The 16781-nt window shown below is 37.7% G+C and overlaps 1 protein-coding gene across 8 annotated transcripts in view; it reads left to right on the plus strand.

Annotated features, from left to right (window-relative positions):
* Positions 1–16028, plus strand: part of pou6f2 (POU class 6 homeobox 2) — a 75609-nt gene extending 59581 nt beyond the window's left edge. For all 8 annotated transcript variants that reach the window (XM_047327640.1, XM_035612897.2, XM_047327639.1 and 5 more), the window contains 4 exons: positions 568–777; positions 2428–2581; positions 7606–7774; positions 12671–16028. In XM_047327640.1, coding sequence (XP_047183596.1) covers positions 568–777; positions 2428–2581; positions 7606–7774; positions 12671–13178 — 1041 coding nt within the window. In that variant the 3' untranslated portion in view covers positions 13179–16028. The remainder of the gene's footprint in view (positions 1–567; positions 778–2427; positions 2582–7605; positions 7775–12670) is intronic.
* Positions 16029–16781: the final 753 nt, after the last annotated feature.

Raw genomic sequence — 16781 nt, forward strand, 5'->3', positions numbered from 1 at the left:
TCTTTCTTATCTTCTCTTCTGCCTCTGTATGTGAGAGAGAGGGTTAAATGGGGGACTCTGTGTCTCAGCAGCCACAGTCCTTCTTACCAGAGACAGACAAAGACACTCAAGCACAAACACAGTCTCACACACACACACACACACACACACACACACACACACACACACACACACACACATACACACACTCATCCCGGGCTTGGCCGGGTGATGGATAATACAGTCAGTGGTGTGCACCATCACACACACAGGTATTCAGCACTGACCTTTGCAGATTGCTCCCAGCAGTCCTCTCTGGCTTCTCTGCTCTAGCCTGTAAAACCGACTTGGTGACAGATGATCAGTGAATACTTGTGCATGTTTCTCTCTCCAAATCACACAGAGAACAATTCAAAAGCACAGTTCTCTGATTAGCCTCATTAACAGGCAAAGTGACGGGCCCCCCAAAAATACTCTCAGGGACAGAAATCATTAAGACTGATACCTCCTATAGCGTTTACCCTCTTTGCTCCTTCTTCTTTCTAAAACCGCCCAGCTGATTTCATCTCCTCTCTACCCCCTTTGTAGATAATTGGAACAATCCCACTGATGCCCAACTCTGCTGGGCCCTCCAGCCAATCAGGGGGTGGCAACCCAGCACTGCAGGTACAGCCAATTACACCTCAGCTTCTGACCAACGCTCAAGGCCAGATCATCGCGACGGTGATCGGCAATCAGATTCTGCCTGTCATCAACACCCAGGGGATCACACTGTCACCAATCAAGCCTGGACAGCAGGTAACATATATACCAATGCTCTCACACACACACACACACACACACACACACACAAACAAAGTATAGATTAGCTTATTATATACTAAAACTGATGTTGCAACAATGATGAAGAGCTGATTTTTAAACTGTTGTGTGCGTGCGTGCGTGATCATGCTTAGAAGACACTTTTTAGTCTCAGGGTGACTGCCGCGAGTCCCTGCTGCCAAAATAGAAAAACAAAACAACACTTTTCATCACCCCCCCCAAAACTCAGACACTCCTGCCTCTGTTCTTCACCTCTTTCCGCTTCACTCCTCCTCCCTTCTTTCATTCCTCAATCAGACTCTCCAGCCTCATGATCTGTCCTCTATGACCTGAACTAGAAGTATTTTGCTTCACACTAGTTGTTTCATTTTGCACACTACATATAAGCTTTTAGTGTGTGTAGAAGCTCCAGCTCAAGCATTTTCTCTGCCTACTTTGAAGATCTATACTGGATCGAGTGTGGAGCCACTTGCATGCCCACAGCAATTAAAATATTATTGACTTGATAATGATGATGTCAGTGCAGAATTACAGGGTAAAAGTTCACATTGAAGGCATATACAGTGCCAAATGGACTAACTCTTTGCAGATGGACACCTAATTGTGGCTCCCTGAATCTCCAGATCATACTCTTGAATGAATTAATGCGTTTGTAATAATGTTTGTGCTTTTGTCTCCACTTCAAAGCCTGCATGTACACATTGTTCCACCGGCATAATTTACGGTTGTCAGAGCCTGCAGTCTAGAATATTTCCAGTGAAGCTAGATAATTCTCTCAGCCTGTCAACAGTCCTGACAGTGTGTGCATAGCTGTTGACACGCCCCACCATCCAAACAAACACATGCCACAGAGAAAATAATTAATAGCAAAAAAGGAGAGGTGAATCCAGCCCAGCTTATGGCAAAGACAGCTTTAAATGTGAAGACGTACCATCTTGATCTTGTAAAAGCAATTCAAATGTGCATAAAACATGAAAATACATTGTTTTCTCGCCATCAGAGCACGTAACTTGTGGATCATGAATTATGTTTGATATGGGGACTGCTGTGTCCACATGTTTTTATTTCAGATTCAGGCTGCCATTATTAGCATCCTCACAAGCTTGAAGACAGGACAGATGACCCTAATTGTCATGAGCTGTTCTTTTTGTTTAAACGGAGTTTATTTCTGCAGAGAAGCAATTATAAAGCTTGTAGAGACAGTCAAGTACTTGAGCTGAGCCAGCGTCTGTCTTTTTAGTCTCCTGCTATTGTAGACCACTGTGATAGTCTACTTAGCAGACTATTGACACTATATTCTGCTCTGTCAGTCTAGATACTACAGGACGTAATTGACATTTATTCGTCATCAGGTACAAGGTAAATGTCATTATATTCAGCTTCTAAGTGGCTAATTTAAAAGCCCTTGTTTGGTCGATTAGATTTAATATAATAGCTTAATCACCATAATGACATATGGTTATTGTTATGACGATGATGTGCAGAGGGGATAATGAATATTGTTCTGTACTACATGATGTCGATATGTTGTATCAGCTCTAAGAGTTTGTGTGTGTGTGTTTGTGTGTGTGTGTGTGTGTGTGTGTGTGTGTGTGTGTGTGTGTGTGTGTGTGTGTGTGTGTCCAGCTGCCTCAGACTCAGCAGAGTCAGACAGGCCCTGCATCGTCTCAGCCCAATCTGCTCCACATGCCCCACAGACAGAGTCCTCTCCACCAGGCCTCTTCCTCTTCCTCCACCTCCTCCTCTTCCTCGGCTCTCAGCGTGGGGCAGCTAGTCAGCAGTAAGTGTCCAACAGAGCTCACAAAAACACAGTATGCCTCACAAATACATGAAAGAAGCATATCCCTGCTATTGTTTTTATATGACACATAATGTGCATTAAAGGTTCAGGACACTTAAATTACAAAAAAATAATTTCCTCACACACCACTAGCATGCAGACATGAGATATATGCTGCTACCTCAATATAAATGCAATAACCCACACAATTTTATAAAAAATCTCCACAAGATTTTAATGTCCCATTTAAATCTTCAAAAATCTTCATATTTTATAAAAATATTAAACTGTCAGTTTACAATATCTTTATTTCCCCTTCAAAGGGGTCACACATGTTTTATCTCATTAATAATATACAAAAAAAATATATTTGAACAATTTACTTAAATAGGTGGGCACTGCAGCTTTCAGACACTTTTTCCAAACAGGGGCCACATGTGCATTTGTTTTGGACTATTTTCATCAACGTATTAATAAACATTTGTTGCTTTAGTGAGTATTTGCGTAGCAGGAGGGATAGACTGGGTTACATGGACAAAGCTTGTTATTGAGATCAGTTAATTGTTGATTATTATTTTTATGGGATTAGACTTTGAAAATCAGTTGTACAACGGCCTTTTTTAATTTCTACCAGACTGATACTTATTATTATGGAAATTATTACAGAGACACACTAGGAGAGAGAGAAAACAGAGTTAGTGCATGTACATTAATGTAAATACATGTATACATAATATTATGCTTTATTCATGTAGCATGTTTAAGACAGACAAAGCAGACATGGGGTACTCAGCGGCAGTCTCAAAATGCATTTACACTAATAAAACACATAAGAAATAAAAGCAACGAGACAGCAACATCGCATAAAAATAGTAAATACAAGTAAAAAGAACAAGAACAAAAAAGAAAAAGGACAACCATTCATTAAAGTCAATAAATATGAATAATATGATAAAATAGAATACAATAAATATGTACACATATTTTACATAATATGATGTTTTCAATTAGAACTGCTTTCACTTGAAAAAACAGTGTCTCTTAAAATAGAAGGTTTTACTGTAAGCAAATTCAATTTGATTCACCAATGTTTTAATAGGGCAGCAAAAATGTTAGGGCAAATAAAACCAAATCCTCTGGGTGGCTTGAAACCAACAGGGGTAAGAGAAAGAAAAATATTTTTTTAATTCGTTCCTTTAACATCACTGGATAGAGATCCAACACTGTCAGTGTGGACAGCTTTTGACTGATACCCACCTCCTATGATTGTTTTATTTTTCCTGACTGTTGTTTTTTGGTTTATTAGACGATCCAAAGTGGCATGTGTTATGTACCGTATAATGAACATAGGTTTCATCCAGCCAATGCGTGGGCCTTTGGCAGGGACTTATAAATCATTGGGCCACAGCCTGTCAGCATAGCTACTGCCTTAAAACTCTGTTTTATTCAGATAAATTTCATTTGTCAGAGTCAATTCTGCTAAACTCCTTTTAAACTAATTTCAAAGGCAGCTACAGTTCCAGAGAATTTAATAAAAAAAAAACAAGTCGCCATTGATCAACTTGTTGTAGACATTGTGTTTAGTTTACGTTTACGTGTAGCCTGGAATATATCTCATAACCCATTTTTGAGTCTGCAAAAAATCATTGTGCCTCAGTTCAGCTGTGGTAAATAGGATTAATGCTTTATGCTGAGTATGAGCCATATCACTTCCTCTCAATGTCACATGGAGCAAATGAAGACAAAGAAAAATCCCATGTCAGAATCAGTAGTCTGCAGAGCGGAGATGATAAAATGTCATTGCATTCACTTGGCCACAAAAAAGTGCCAGAAACGTTTTTTCATTTAAAAAGATGAGCATGTCTGTCACTCTTATCAATGGCCAATCATGAAGACTAGGGATGAGTATCATTAAGATTTTATTGGTACTACAATTAATACCAATACTGCTTATCAATCCAGTACTTTAAGTATACTCTAATTCTAATTCTTCTTTTGTTGTTTTTTAAGAGGGAAAAACAAATCAAGAAAATAATTAGCATTGCTTTATTCTCTCCTATGTACTGCATATTAACATTCTTGAAAACAGTAATGTTTGGAAAAAATTACTATTTCGGGCTTAGCTGTAGTTTGCCTGCAGCTCCCAAATCACTAAATTTGCCCCTGCTCTGAGTGATCTGAAATGAAACTACACTTTATTAGTTTATCTTATTAGACTTTAAATCATTAACCCATAATCATATAATTTAACCCCGTGTGTGACTGCCTCCTGGCTACTAACTCACTAGCAATGACAGATGAACTATGAGTGATGGACTTCAGATGTTTTCAGAGAGAGAGCTACCCCCTCATAACATAAACATAAAAATTATAACATAGAAGAACGTCTTAATCTGAAACAGAGTTGATGAGATAAAATTAGCAAGATGACTTTTATGTCACAATAATAGATGAGATATTTATGTAGTTTCTCCAGGACTGGGAGCAACACCGATATAGTTGAGCTAACGAAATTGTGGTTTAATAATTTTCAGCACCAAACTAATAAAGACAAATATCAGAAATATATGTATCAATGTCTACTTTTATTCATCTGGAGAAAGTCAACTGAGCATGCACGCTATTTTCTAGAATCACTCTTTGTAGCATTCATTCCTCCCATATCATCACAGAATGAGCTAATGCGTTGGAATTATACAAAAGAATAAAGTGCTTTGCTCAACGGCTCTTTTGCTCATTTACACCTGGAAACATGAATACATATATATATAAAAATCTGATCTGGATAAGGAAAACACATTAATGCCAGTGGAAATGCTTGCAACTACACACTGTGATCAGAATGCAATCATATCAGCCAGATCACATCAGTGGTGTTGCTATCAGATGTGATCTGATTGTCTGGTGCTGAGCATGTAGTGAACTCTAGCTGGTTAAAACTTTTCGTCTGAAACAACACTGTGAGAGCAGTGAGAGCGGCACCTTTCACTTTGTTTTCTTAGTGTTGATTGTTACATTTTAATTATAATTCATTTCTGCTAGATACTTAAAAACAATAAGTAGAATTGATTGACTGATTGATTGAAAATGTATTTCGAACATGTAAAAGAAAACAGAAAAGGTCATACACAAAATAGAGGGCATAGTAATACGTGATTCATAAACAGTTGATGATTTTGTTGTTGTTGTTTTTTGACAGAACACACTTATTTAGTCCCACCCCCTCTCCATTAGTCATTATTAATTAGCTAACAGGCTTCTTCAGTCACATACATTTTATATAAGTAAATATATAAAATGAAAAAGGGAAATGAAGAAAGAAAGAATAAATAACAGTCTAAATAAATAAACCATAAACAAACAATGTTAATCAAACACCTTCATCCCTGTACCCTGTAAGAATAAATTCCTTATGTCTCTTTTTAAACTGTTTCATGTTTGGACATTGCTTGAGTTCCTCATTCAAGCTGTTCCACAACTTTACACCACAGACAGAAACACAAATACTTTTTTGGTCGTACGCACCTTTACATTTTTTAAATGAAGTAATCGCCTTATATTATAACTCCCTTCTCTTTGAGTAAACATTTTTTGAATAGTTATCGAATCAATAGCTACTAAGTTTTCCATACAAAAGGTGGTTTTGCCCCTGGGGACACCATGTTTGTTAACAAGTCAGTAACATTTTATTTTAGGTTTCTAACTTTTAGACTACTTCTCAACTGGTTAGCCTCAACTACAAATTATTTGTGATGTATTCAATTTCGGGTGTGTTTTGAACAAAAAACAAACTTGAATGTATTGTTGCTGTGAAGAATAGCAACTTTTGGAAGCCAGAAAATGTATTGTCTCAGTTGTTTTAGTGTTTTTAGAATTAGCTATTAAAACTGTTTATGCACCGATCTGATGGTTAGTGAAAGCTCTACTCTGCTGTTCATTATTGCAGAATAAAGGGTGTATAGGATGTTTAAATCTTAAATCATATTTGGGTTGTGAGAAAAATATGGATCCAAGGCTATACCGGTTGAGATCTGCTGCTCCCCACAACCATTAGTCTTTCAAACAACTAAGTAAATTGTCTCCACTGGGAATGATGAAGAGATGCTCATCAATGTGGAGATGATGAGAGCCGAAGCTGTGAGCGCTTATCCCTCCAATTTCAGGCGGCTTGGAGTCTGTAGTCCCTCTTCTTCCAAGTGTTCACATGTCTGGAGCACGCTGCATACGCTACACGTCACTTATGAGGCACAACGAGATGGCAGCTCCATAGATTTTTGCTTAAATACGCTTGGTGGATTCCTTTAATAATTCATTGATAATGACCAAGATGAATAATTCAGAGGCACAAACTTTGCTTTAGTAAGCAGGATGCCAGGGCACCTGACATTGATGTACAATGTGAAATCACTTTTTATTAGCAGGGAAATTCTTCAAAATGCTAAAGTGAAGTTTTTCAGATCGACTCAAACAGCACATCTTTGTATAAAAAGTGTTTGAGGTAGCCTGGAGCTGGGTATCGTTTTTGTATGAGGCTCACTGCTGGTTTGAAGACCCGAACTGTCTTCTCTAGGGGTCAGATGGATGAAATAATGTCTTTATACATTCTTTAAAATTTAGCTGCGAGAGCCAGCTTCAGAATATATGTGTATTCATACAGAAAACTATAGCACTTCAGTATCTATCTGCTCCAGATCTATCCGTCTATTGAATTAACAAGCTGTGTGTCATGTGGTTTTGTCCATATGCTTTTCTATGTGCGATTAAAGATCCACACGATGAAATGCCTGTATTCATACCTCAGATGAATTCAATCCTCAAAACATCTCTCAGATACATATAGTTTACGGCATGAGGGCAAAGACAAATTATAAGTTCTGACCCAGACCAGGGCTATTTTTTTAAGGTTGTTTAAAGATGATCTTGAGTGCATATGTCCAAATGTTTGCTTCATTCACTCTGTAAAAAGAGGAATGTGATGGAGAAGCAGAGGTCTGATAAAATGAGATCTTTTTGTTGTATTGTAGACCCACAGACCGCCCCCAGTGAGGTCGATGGGGTCAACTTGGAGGAGATTCGTGAATTCGCCAAAGCATTCAAGATCCGCCGGCTGTCCCTGGGCCTGACACAGACTCAGGTGGGCCAGGCTCTCAGTGCTGCCGAGGGGCCGGCGTACAGTCAGTCTGCCATCTGCAGGTAAGGACAAAACAAAGAAGAGAGAAATCTCACAATAAATGTCTCATTAGTTCTTAATATGTCCCAATTTTGTTAAATGGAAACAGATGAAGTTGCATAGCCTCCGTGAGTTGTCTGGTGCTCATAATGGCAATAAATTTTTCATTCCATGTTTTAACACATTATTAAGATATTAAAATACATAATTGACTTTCATCACCCTGACAAACGAAAGCTCTTATGTCTGTACTTACCCTTCGTCCTCTCCCTTCCTTCTCGCCTGCTGACATGACAGCCTTGTGTTACTTATGCAAAATACATACACACAAGCATTACACGAAGCACTTAAAGCATTTAATAATTACTAAGGCCCGTTGCCTTTCACTCCGCCTGAACATGAGAGAGCTTGATGGTGATGATCTGTTAATAAGATTGCCATGTTTTACTACTGCCATGAGGACATTTTAGTCAGATATGGTGCATTATATATTCATGAGACAATCAGACAATCAGTGTTTCATCCCCTCTGTTGTTCCACTTGACTAACCGTTTGCATGAAGATGCCAAATGAGCCACATTTTCTTTCAAGGCATGTCAGAATGTTAATTTTTCAAAAGAACTAAATATTGTAATCATTTATATTCAATGTATGAAACAGTTTTAGGGATAAAATTTGCTCAAGCGTGAATAAATGCAAGTTTATGTTGAATGCCTGTTCTAAAATCCAATTAAATGATACATATCGAGAACCTTTCTTTATCAAAAACACAGAACTAACACACAATATTGGCCATTTATGCATCAAGTATTACCATCCGTTTTTAGTAGAATTCTTTTTTTAATTTTAATGTCTGTCTGCAATGCATGTGCTCTGCTGATGACCGGTACTGTTTATGTGACATGGGGCTGCCACGCACTTGTAAAAATTTCATCACATCAACATCAAACGGCCGATAAAATGTGAAACAGTACAGCGACTGGGTTGTATGAGGCCCAGCCGTCTCTGACTAATGTTTAAAGTCTGAAGATCACACATGAAATATTTACAGCCAGGCATAATTCAAATATTTATAATATACATTAAAAGCCATTAGCTTAAAAAATAAACACTCTGTGGGCTGTTATTCATGCTGTTAAGAATGATTTTTTGATTGTATAACAGTGGACATGACATCCTGATGTTTGAAGGAGAGGGGCAAACTTCACATGCTTTAGTTTAGTTAACATCAACGCAAACATGACGTTTGAAGAGAGACGGGACGTCACAGTAGCTCAGGGGCCCCGACTCTGAACCCAGACAGAGAACAGACACTGACAGATGCTTCCATCTTGTCTCCTTTCATTGCTCAGTATATTTCCAGGCACTTTATTAGTTTATCTAAACAGGCACAAGCATTACATGGGGGCATCATCAAACCATTGATGTGCCAGTCTGTCCTCTTCTGGCTCCAAACTTGCTTGTTTTCCTGTTTGGAATACAATAAATATTCATTGAAATGAAAGATTGATCATCCAATTCATAATTTTAATTAAATGATTTAAGATAGAAAACATTAATAGCTCACCTTAATGAGTCACACTGCTTAGCATGCAGTGCACTGTCATAAACTCTTAGATTGCTGTCCTCATTACTTTAAACTTTACCAAGTCATATTTGACTCAGCATAAATAAACTTTACCAGAATAATAACTAAATGATTGACCAGAAATACACAGCCAGCTGATAAAAAATATAAAGAATAGCCATATTTCATTATACTAATCTTGTACGGACTCAATGTACTTTACTTGCTCTACGCAAGAGCAGGTTATCATTCTCAATTATTCAATATTGTTGCCCATGCATTAAGTGAAATCAGCACTTTTTTAGAAACTTCACATTGAGGAATAACAAACTTTCCTATGTAGTAAAGAAACAAGAAGTCAAACTTTGTGGGAGGTTTTCTCAAAATGAAAAAAGCTTTGATCAAATACTAAAATGTCTCAAATGATTTTTTTAAATTATATTTAAACTGGAAAATTTTAAATTATTAAATCAATATTTTAAATATTAAAAAATTAAATCAAACACTAAAAAACTAAATAAATTAGGTTTGATCAAAAAGTGTATGATGCCAATACTACCTGAAGGTGGACATGAGCACATTTCTAATGTTATCTCTTTGTGTCAGCATGTATCAGTATAAAATCCATATTTGAAATAATAATTGAGAAATTGTTAATGGTTGAAATAAACCGAAAAAATATAGCTCATTGATTTTATTGCCCACAGTGGGCTAATACATCCAGAGATGACAATTGGATAGATATCTCAATATATGCTGTATGCCAAAACAGCCAATGGCTTAAAGTGTATATTGTCTCACTCTGTAAATCATTATTTTTTATATCACCATCTTCAATACCCAGAATACCCCTTTTTACCAGTACGTTAAACTGCTCAAACTGTAAACACAAGAAACTGGAGGTAGGAAATTACTCCACTGATGTGTGAAAAATAAACGTATCATTACTTTGTTCTTAATTAGACAAGATAAATCTATTCATATAGCCCAATTCATATGTGAGACATTTTCAAACTTGTGCACAGACATTTAAACATTAAAAGACTGATTAAAAGACAGTAAGGACATGTGCACTGTACACATCTGTAAGCAATTCTGATGTTAAAAAGAAAATTGGTCTTGTTAATCTGATAATTGAACTATATATTTTAGTTCACTTCATCCAGCCCTGATCTCAGGTTAATATCTATCTCAGGTATTTGAACTGCTTAAAACATGGTTGTAAACCCTCAGGCCAATAGTAACTCAGCTCTAATACAGCACATCTAAGCAGAGCTCCTAGGGTGCTTTTAAGAAGAGCCAGAAAGACTAGAGGTGCATTCAGGGCCATTTCTCCCCCGTGCTGATGCACCTAGAGTAGGGAGTGCATACCCCAGCTGAGCATCTCTCAACTCATTTTAGTATCTGCAGTTCCTGTTGATCCATGAAATGTCCTGTCTCTTGCGACTCTTCATATTTACTAATGTATTCCCCGCAGTATGAAGCTCTCCTTTTTCCACTGTTTAGGGGAAGGACGGGGTTATAAATAATCCTGCCTGTCGACAAACAGGAATGCACCAGTGAGGTGTAGAAACACATGAAGTTCATGCATGCATGGGCATCTCGCCCTCACTGTTGTTGTCTGCGGCAGCTCACCTTGCCATTAAAAATGTCTTGTGTGCATTGTTTGTTCCTCAGAGAGCTCTCTGCTGTCTTTCCATCAGAGCTGTGAGCTCAGGACTTATTTTACTAAAAGCATGCACATGTCACACCCGTGAACACAGTCAGTCAACTTACTGAGGTCATTGAATTAATCGGGTCTGGAAAACGGATCTTAAAAATCAGCTGTTGTAAGAATTTGAATTCTCCTTTATTGATAGAAAAATATTTTTTCTAAAAGCTCTTCAAAAACGATTTTCAGTTGTCGTTTTTTATTTTTAAAAAAATCAAAGTGTCAGTAATACAAGATTTTATAATAATCTGTGAATATTTCCTCGCGGTCCGCTAGCTGTGGGTTGTGTGTGCCCCGGTTTTCGGCTCAGTCCTGGCTCTGTAAATTGAAAAATAAAAAAATGGTGCTGACCGCACCACACAACACTGTGTGCAGTTTGTAACCATCACTCCCGGACACGCTAAGAGACGTGCCATCAAGTAACGCTACGACGCAGGGGTTTTGGCCTCGTGGTTAGCGCGTCAGTCTCCTATTCCCGAGGCGCCGGGTTTGCGGCCCGGCATGAGCAGTAAAATCATCAACAACAACAAAGAGAGAGACAAGATGTTGAGCTGTTAGTTTAATAATTCACTTTGTGGTAAACATGGCTGAAATGTGCACCATTACACACTCTGTAGGTTGCAGCGCTCTTTACGTATCATTAAAATACAAACTTTTGAACCAGTATAAGTGAAGCTTTAACTTCATGATTGGTCCTTTCTGGTCTCCAATTAGTCATATACCTGTTAAAGTATCATTAGAACTAATGTCAAATTAAACCGACGCCTCATTTGTTTTGCATGATATTGTTCTTTGTTCCTTTGTGAAAAGCCACAAAATAACACAAACATTACAGGTATCTTTTCAAAACTATCATTCTCCTTCACATATCTAATTCACATGTCAGAAACAGTATCTGTTCATGTCAGAGTCACTGAGCTGCCAAGTAGCAGTGGTTTTTTTATAGGAAAGGCTTCACTCTCCATTCTTACTGTGACTTGCTAAAATGCAGTCTTTGTGAAGTCAGAATTATGTGTCACAGCCGTAAAGTTGTAGGAACTTTTCAGGATTAGAGTGTGTAAATGTATTCTTATTAAATATACAATGATAGGTTGTTAGAGGATGAAAGAAAGTTTGAAAATGTATTAAATGTACATTTTGATTAATAATTCAAGCTCTTTTTGTAAATAAATGATGGTGCCATATTTAACTGCATGCATTAGTGGATTATTTTGTTTGTTGGTTTTTATCACCTGAGGGAAAGAAATGGAATATTTGAGAATAATTCCTGTTTTGTCTTTTTGAATTAATTTAGATTAATAGTAGTCAAAACAGTCAGTTAGATGGTTGGTATCATTTTGGTTCAACTGCACCTGATTTTAACGCCTTTGGCAATATCTCCTTACTCCACTATTGCCAATTTGGGACAGAGAACCACAACGTCCTCTAGAAAATTAGCATACCACAGGCATCCTTCACCTCCAGCTGCTGCAGCTGAGGTGTTTCCAGGTACAGACCACAGAGGAGTTTGGCTCGGATGTGTACCTGGATGCTAGTCTCAGTCCCAGTGGCATTCTGGTTGAGGAGACGAAAAGGCAGGCAGCTTATCCCTTGTTCTGGCAGGGCACCTAAGTAAGATTCTTTTTTCTCAATTCTCCCCAGACACACCATCCTGAGAAGCCACTTTTTCCTACCACAGGAAGCCCAAGAGAACACTATAGGTAGCAGTCTGACAGGCAAACTGAACCCTGGCCTTTTATATCCTGCCAGGTTTGAGAAGTTGGACATCACCCCTAAAAGTGCCCAGAAGATTAAGCCCGTTCTGGAGCGCTGGATGGCTGAGGCTGAAGCCCGCCACCGATCCGGCATGCAGAACCTGACTGAGTTTATCGGCAGCGAACCTTCAAAAAAACGCAAGCGGAGGACCTCTTTCACCCCACAGGCACTCGAGATCCTCAACAGCCACTTTGAGAAGAACACACACCCCTCTGGACAGGAAATGACGGAAATAGCAGAGAAACTGAACTATGACAGGGAGGTTGTGCGTGTCTGGTTCTGCAACAAGAGACAAGCGTTGAAAAACACAATAAAGCGTTTGAAACAGCCCGAAATCGGCGCTGCTGCAACAATGGACCCTCTCACTGATTCTCTAGAGGAGCTCCCGAAGTGAACAAGATCTCCGACAAAAAAGTGGACCGGAGAAGTGGCAGCCATTAAAAACAACAAAGGTGGATGAACTCTTCATGAAATGAGAAATGAAAACTGTTCCCAGTCACCTGGATAGACAGTCATGAGGTTTCAAACTAAAACTATGTGTTTTCAGTGTGACTTTTCCAGTTATGTAAATGACCTTGCCGAAACCAAAAATGAGAAAAAAGAGATTAATATCTGAGAATTATGTAAAAACATATGGTGTGCTGTTTCAAAGAGTTCTAGATTCTGGCCTTACCAGCCAGACTGCTGCCCAAATTTTGGTTCCTACGGGGAGAGATTTAGTAAAGAGATCATACCAAATCAAAACACTATTTACCAAAGTCTGTTGCATCTGAGTACCAAGAATAATTTTGTAATGTAAATGTGTTCTAAATTTTTACATTTGTACTGGCAAATCTAAGCTATATGTGTGAGGTTGAGTATACATTTTATCTTTGTCTCGCTTACTTTTTTCTTCATTGTTTGTATGTAAATATGTAAAACAAAAAAAAGGAAACATGCTGTCTTCAAATTGAAATCACACTGAATAAGTTCTCTTTTGGACAAAAAATACCTTTGCTGTTATACAATTGCATTATAATGTTGTTTTCCTCCGATTTGTGTTTCATCTGCAAGTTTTTTCAGTCACAGTGTACTGTAACTTTGTACAACTTTTACAGGTATTTGTTAATGATCTCATGCGACTGTTTCAGAGGACGTATGGAGAGGAATGAAATTATGGACTGTCAAATGATGATGAAGATGATGAGAATGAGTTTGAGTGTCTGTCAAGTCTACTGCAGCTTTGTTTTGAGCTAATGTGTCATTCTGTTGCCAAAGCCTGATAGCCAAAGAATACAAACATTCAGCTCAAGGACTGGGGAAGAGTTTACCCTTATATTTATTTGTTCATGTGGCTTTTTGCCCCTTTTTATCTTAATTGTTTTTCTCTGTAAGTCAAGTAAAAAAATGTAAAAAAATTGTTGTCATGTCAGGCAGCAGTCTGCTGTAAAAAAAATGATCACAGTAAATATAGAAAATGTTTTTTAAGCAAATTTGCCTCTGCATGTTTTAGTTCAAACCAGGAGGATAATTTACAGATGTGACTAAAATACATTTCAAAAATCCCCAAAATTAAGAAATGTCTACATTTTCACTGAAATGTTTTTACACAACAAACCCTTTATAATGCCCAAAAATTAAAGAAAAATGTGCAGTTGGAGCCTGTCTGTTGCCACTGACCAAACTACTCAGCTCATACCAGTTCAGCTGTTAATAACCTGAATATTTAAACTTAAATTTGTCTTTTTTTTCAGAATTTCTCTTGGTTACGTGAAAATTTACAAGTGTTACAATCAGTGTTTTTTTCTCACATATGAATTGAGTTCTACCACAGTGAAGTGTTAAAAAATGGTGAATCTCAGCTCAGTCTCTTGCAGATGTATTTATGGTTATTTTTTTAATCATCATTTTTCAGTTTCAGTACAACAAGACGTTTATTAATTAACTCTCCATCACTCTGCAAAAAATTTATTTTTAATCCAATTTTACCTTGTCAGAAATGTCGATATTCCTTCCGGACTGTCAATTTAGATATTTGGCTCTTACAAAAACCCACAGGAAAAAGGAAAAAATAGGTGTCACATTTCAGAACAAGTGGATTTAATTTGAAGTGAGTTGAAATTCGAAGCAAGTTATTCAGAATCATGTATCTGCTTGATATCTGTCCTTCCATGTCACATTGGTAATCTCAGTCTTTCAGTCCCCGGTGCACTGCTGTGTTCATCTGCTGTGTTCACTGCCTGGAAAAAAACACACACACACACACACACTGAAAATGTAAGAAAACACTTGAATAAAGCGTCACTTTTTACATTTACACCTACAGATTTTATTTAGTTTTTTATTTTGCTTTTAGAGAAAAAAAAATCAACTTCAGGCCAATCTTGGGCCAAGAATTACTACGTCTGCACCACCAAGAAAGCAGCAGTGGATCAGTTGTGAGGCTTAACAAAAAAGCTGGAACCAAAACCAAAAAAAAAAGAAGTCACAGAAGGGAGTTATGCCTTTGCTCAACTTTTCAATGCTGGACCAAAGCTCTATAGTTATGCACATTGTACAGAGAAATAGATTCACGATGTTGACAATCTTTAAAATCTGAGAGAAAATAATTAAAGAGTAGTAATGTACAGTAGTTCATCCAAGGTTTACCTCAGTACTGTTCTTGTGAGAATCATACAAATGCCATACAAGCAGCAGCAGGTCTGAAGACAAGACAAATAATTATTCTGCACTGTGTTGTCCATGTTCACCTTCAACGTGGAGGGGAGGCTTGTGTTTTATTTTTTATTATGGGACACATGATTGTTTTATTTTTTGAAATACTTTCCTCAGCCACATGTGATGGCCACTCTGGTCATCTGTTCTTTATTATTGTTTTGCATTATTTCTCATTTGTTGTGACATCCATCTCTGTTTTCACAGATCTGTAGACCCATGTAGAGGAAAGGAGATTACAGTAATGTTGCTCTTAGCCCAATTAGGATGATTTGTTAATCACCTTTAAATACTTTTGTGAAATTTTAATAACACAGACAACCTGGTTTGACGTTTTGTTAATAGTTGAAGAACTTGAAACCAAAGCGGAAGAGCCTGTGGAGGTTGGTTTTCATTATTTTATAAACTGAAAACTGTACTTTATCTATAGAGCAATATCGGTTTGGTCAGTTAAGCAGCACTTTGTGTATTTCTTAAAAAAAAAAAAAAGAAGCTTTGAGTCTGTCACATTGATTTGTACCATAATTAGTAATAAACAATTGTTTAATGAGTTGCGTTGTCTTTTCAGATTTTGTTATTTCACAACCACAGGGGCTGCCTGGTGGTGTAGTGGTTAGCACTGTCGCCTCACAGCAAGAAGGTTCTGGGGCCTTTCTGTGTGCAGTTTGCATGTTCTCCCCGTGTATCTCTCCGCGTTTTCCAGCTTCCTCCCACAGCCCAAAGACTTGGGCTTAGGTTAATTGGAGACTCTAAATTGTCCGTAGGTGTGAATGTGTGAGTGATTGTTTGAAGTTGTTTGTCTCTGTATGTTGCCCTGTGATAAGCTGGCGACCTGTCCAGGGTGAACCCTGCCTCTTGCCCAATGTCAGCTGGGATTAGCTCCAGTGATCCTTAATGGATAACATGGTAAAGATAATGGATGGATGGTATTTCACCACTGAAAAATATAATTCCATGTTATCTTTTCTGGGAACAAAATACCAAGTTAAATTGTCACAGAGACCTGGACAATACAGCTTTGGCTGATGCAGCAGATTCACATCAAGTGAAAGATAATTGTGAGTTGGGTAATGATTACTAAAACAGATGAAATTGAATGAGGCAGTCATTGGAAAATATGATTACTAACATCTTAATAACCAGTTTGTTATTCCACATAAATAAATGAAACAGTAGAAATACCAATGACTGTATATAAAGATAGTCCACCTATCACAAGTCGGTCTCAGCTGCCACACATGAGATCACACTCGGTTTATATAGCATCCAATAAAACCGAACTGATCAGAAATATGAAAAATGT

The sequence above is a fragment of the Scophthalmus maximus genome, chromosome 16 (assembly GCF_022379125.1).
Source record: "Scophthalmus maximus strain ysfricsl-2021 chromosome 16, ASM2237912v1, whole genome shotgun sequence".
In the NCBI taxonomy this organism is placed as follows: Eukaryota; Metazoa; Chordata; class Actinopteri; order Pleuronectiformes; family Scophthalmidae; genus Scophthalmus; species Scophthalmus maximus.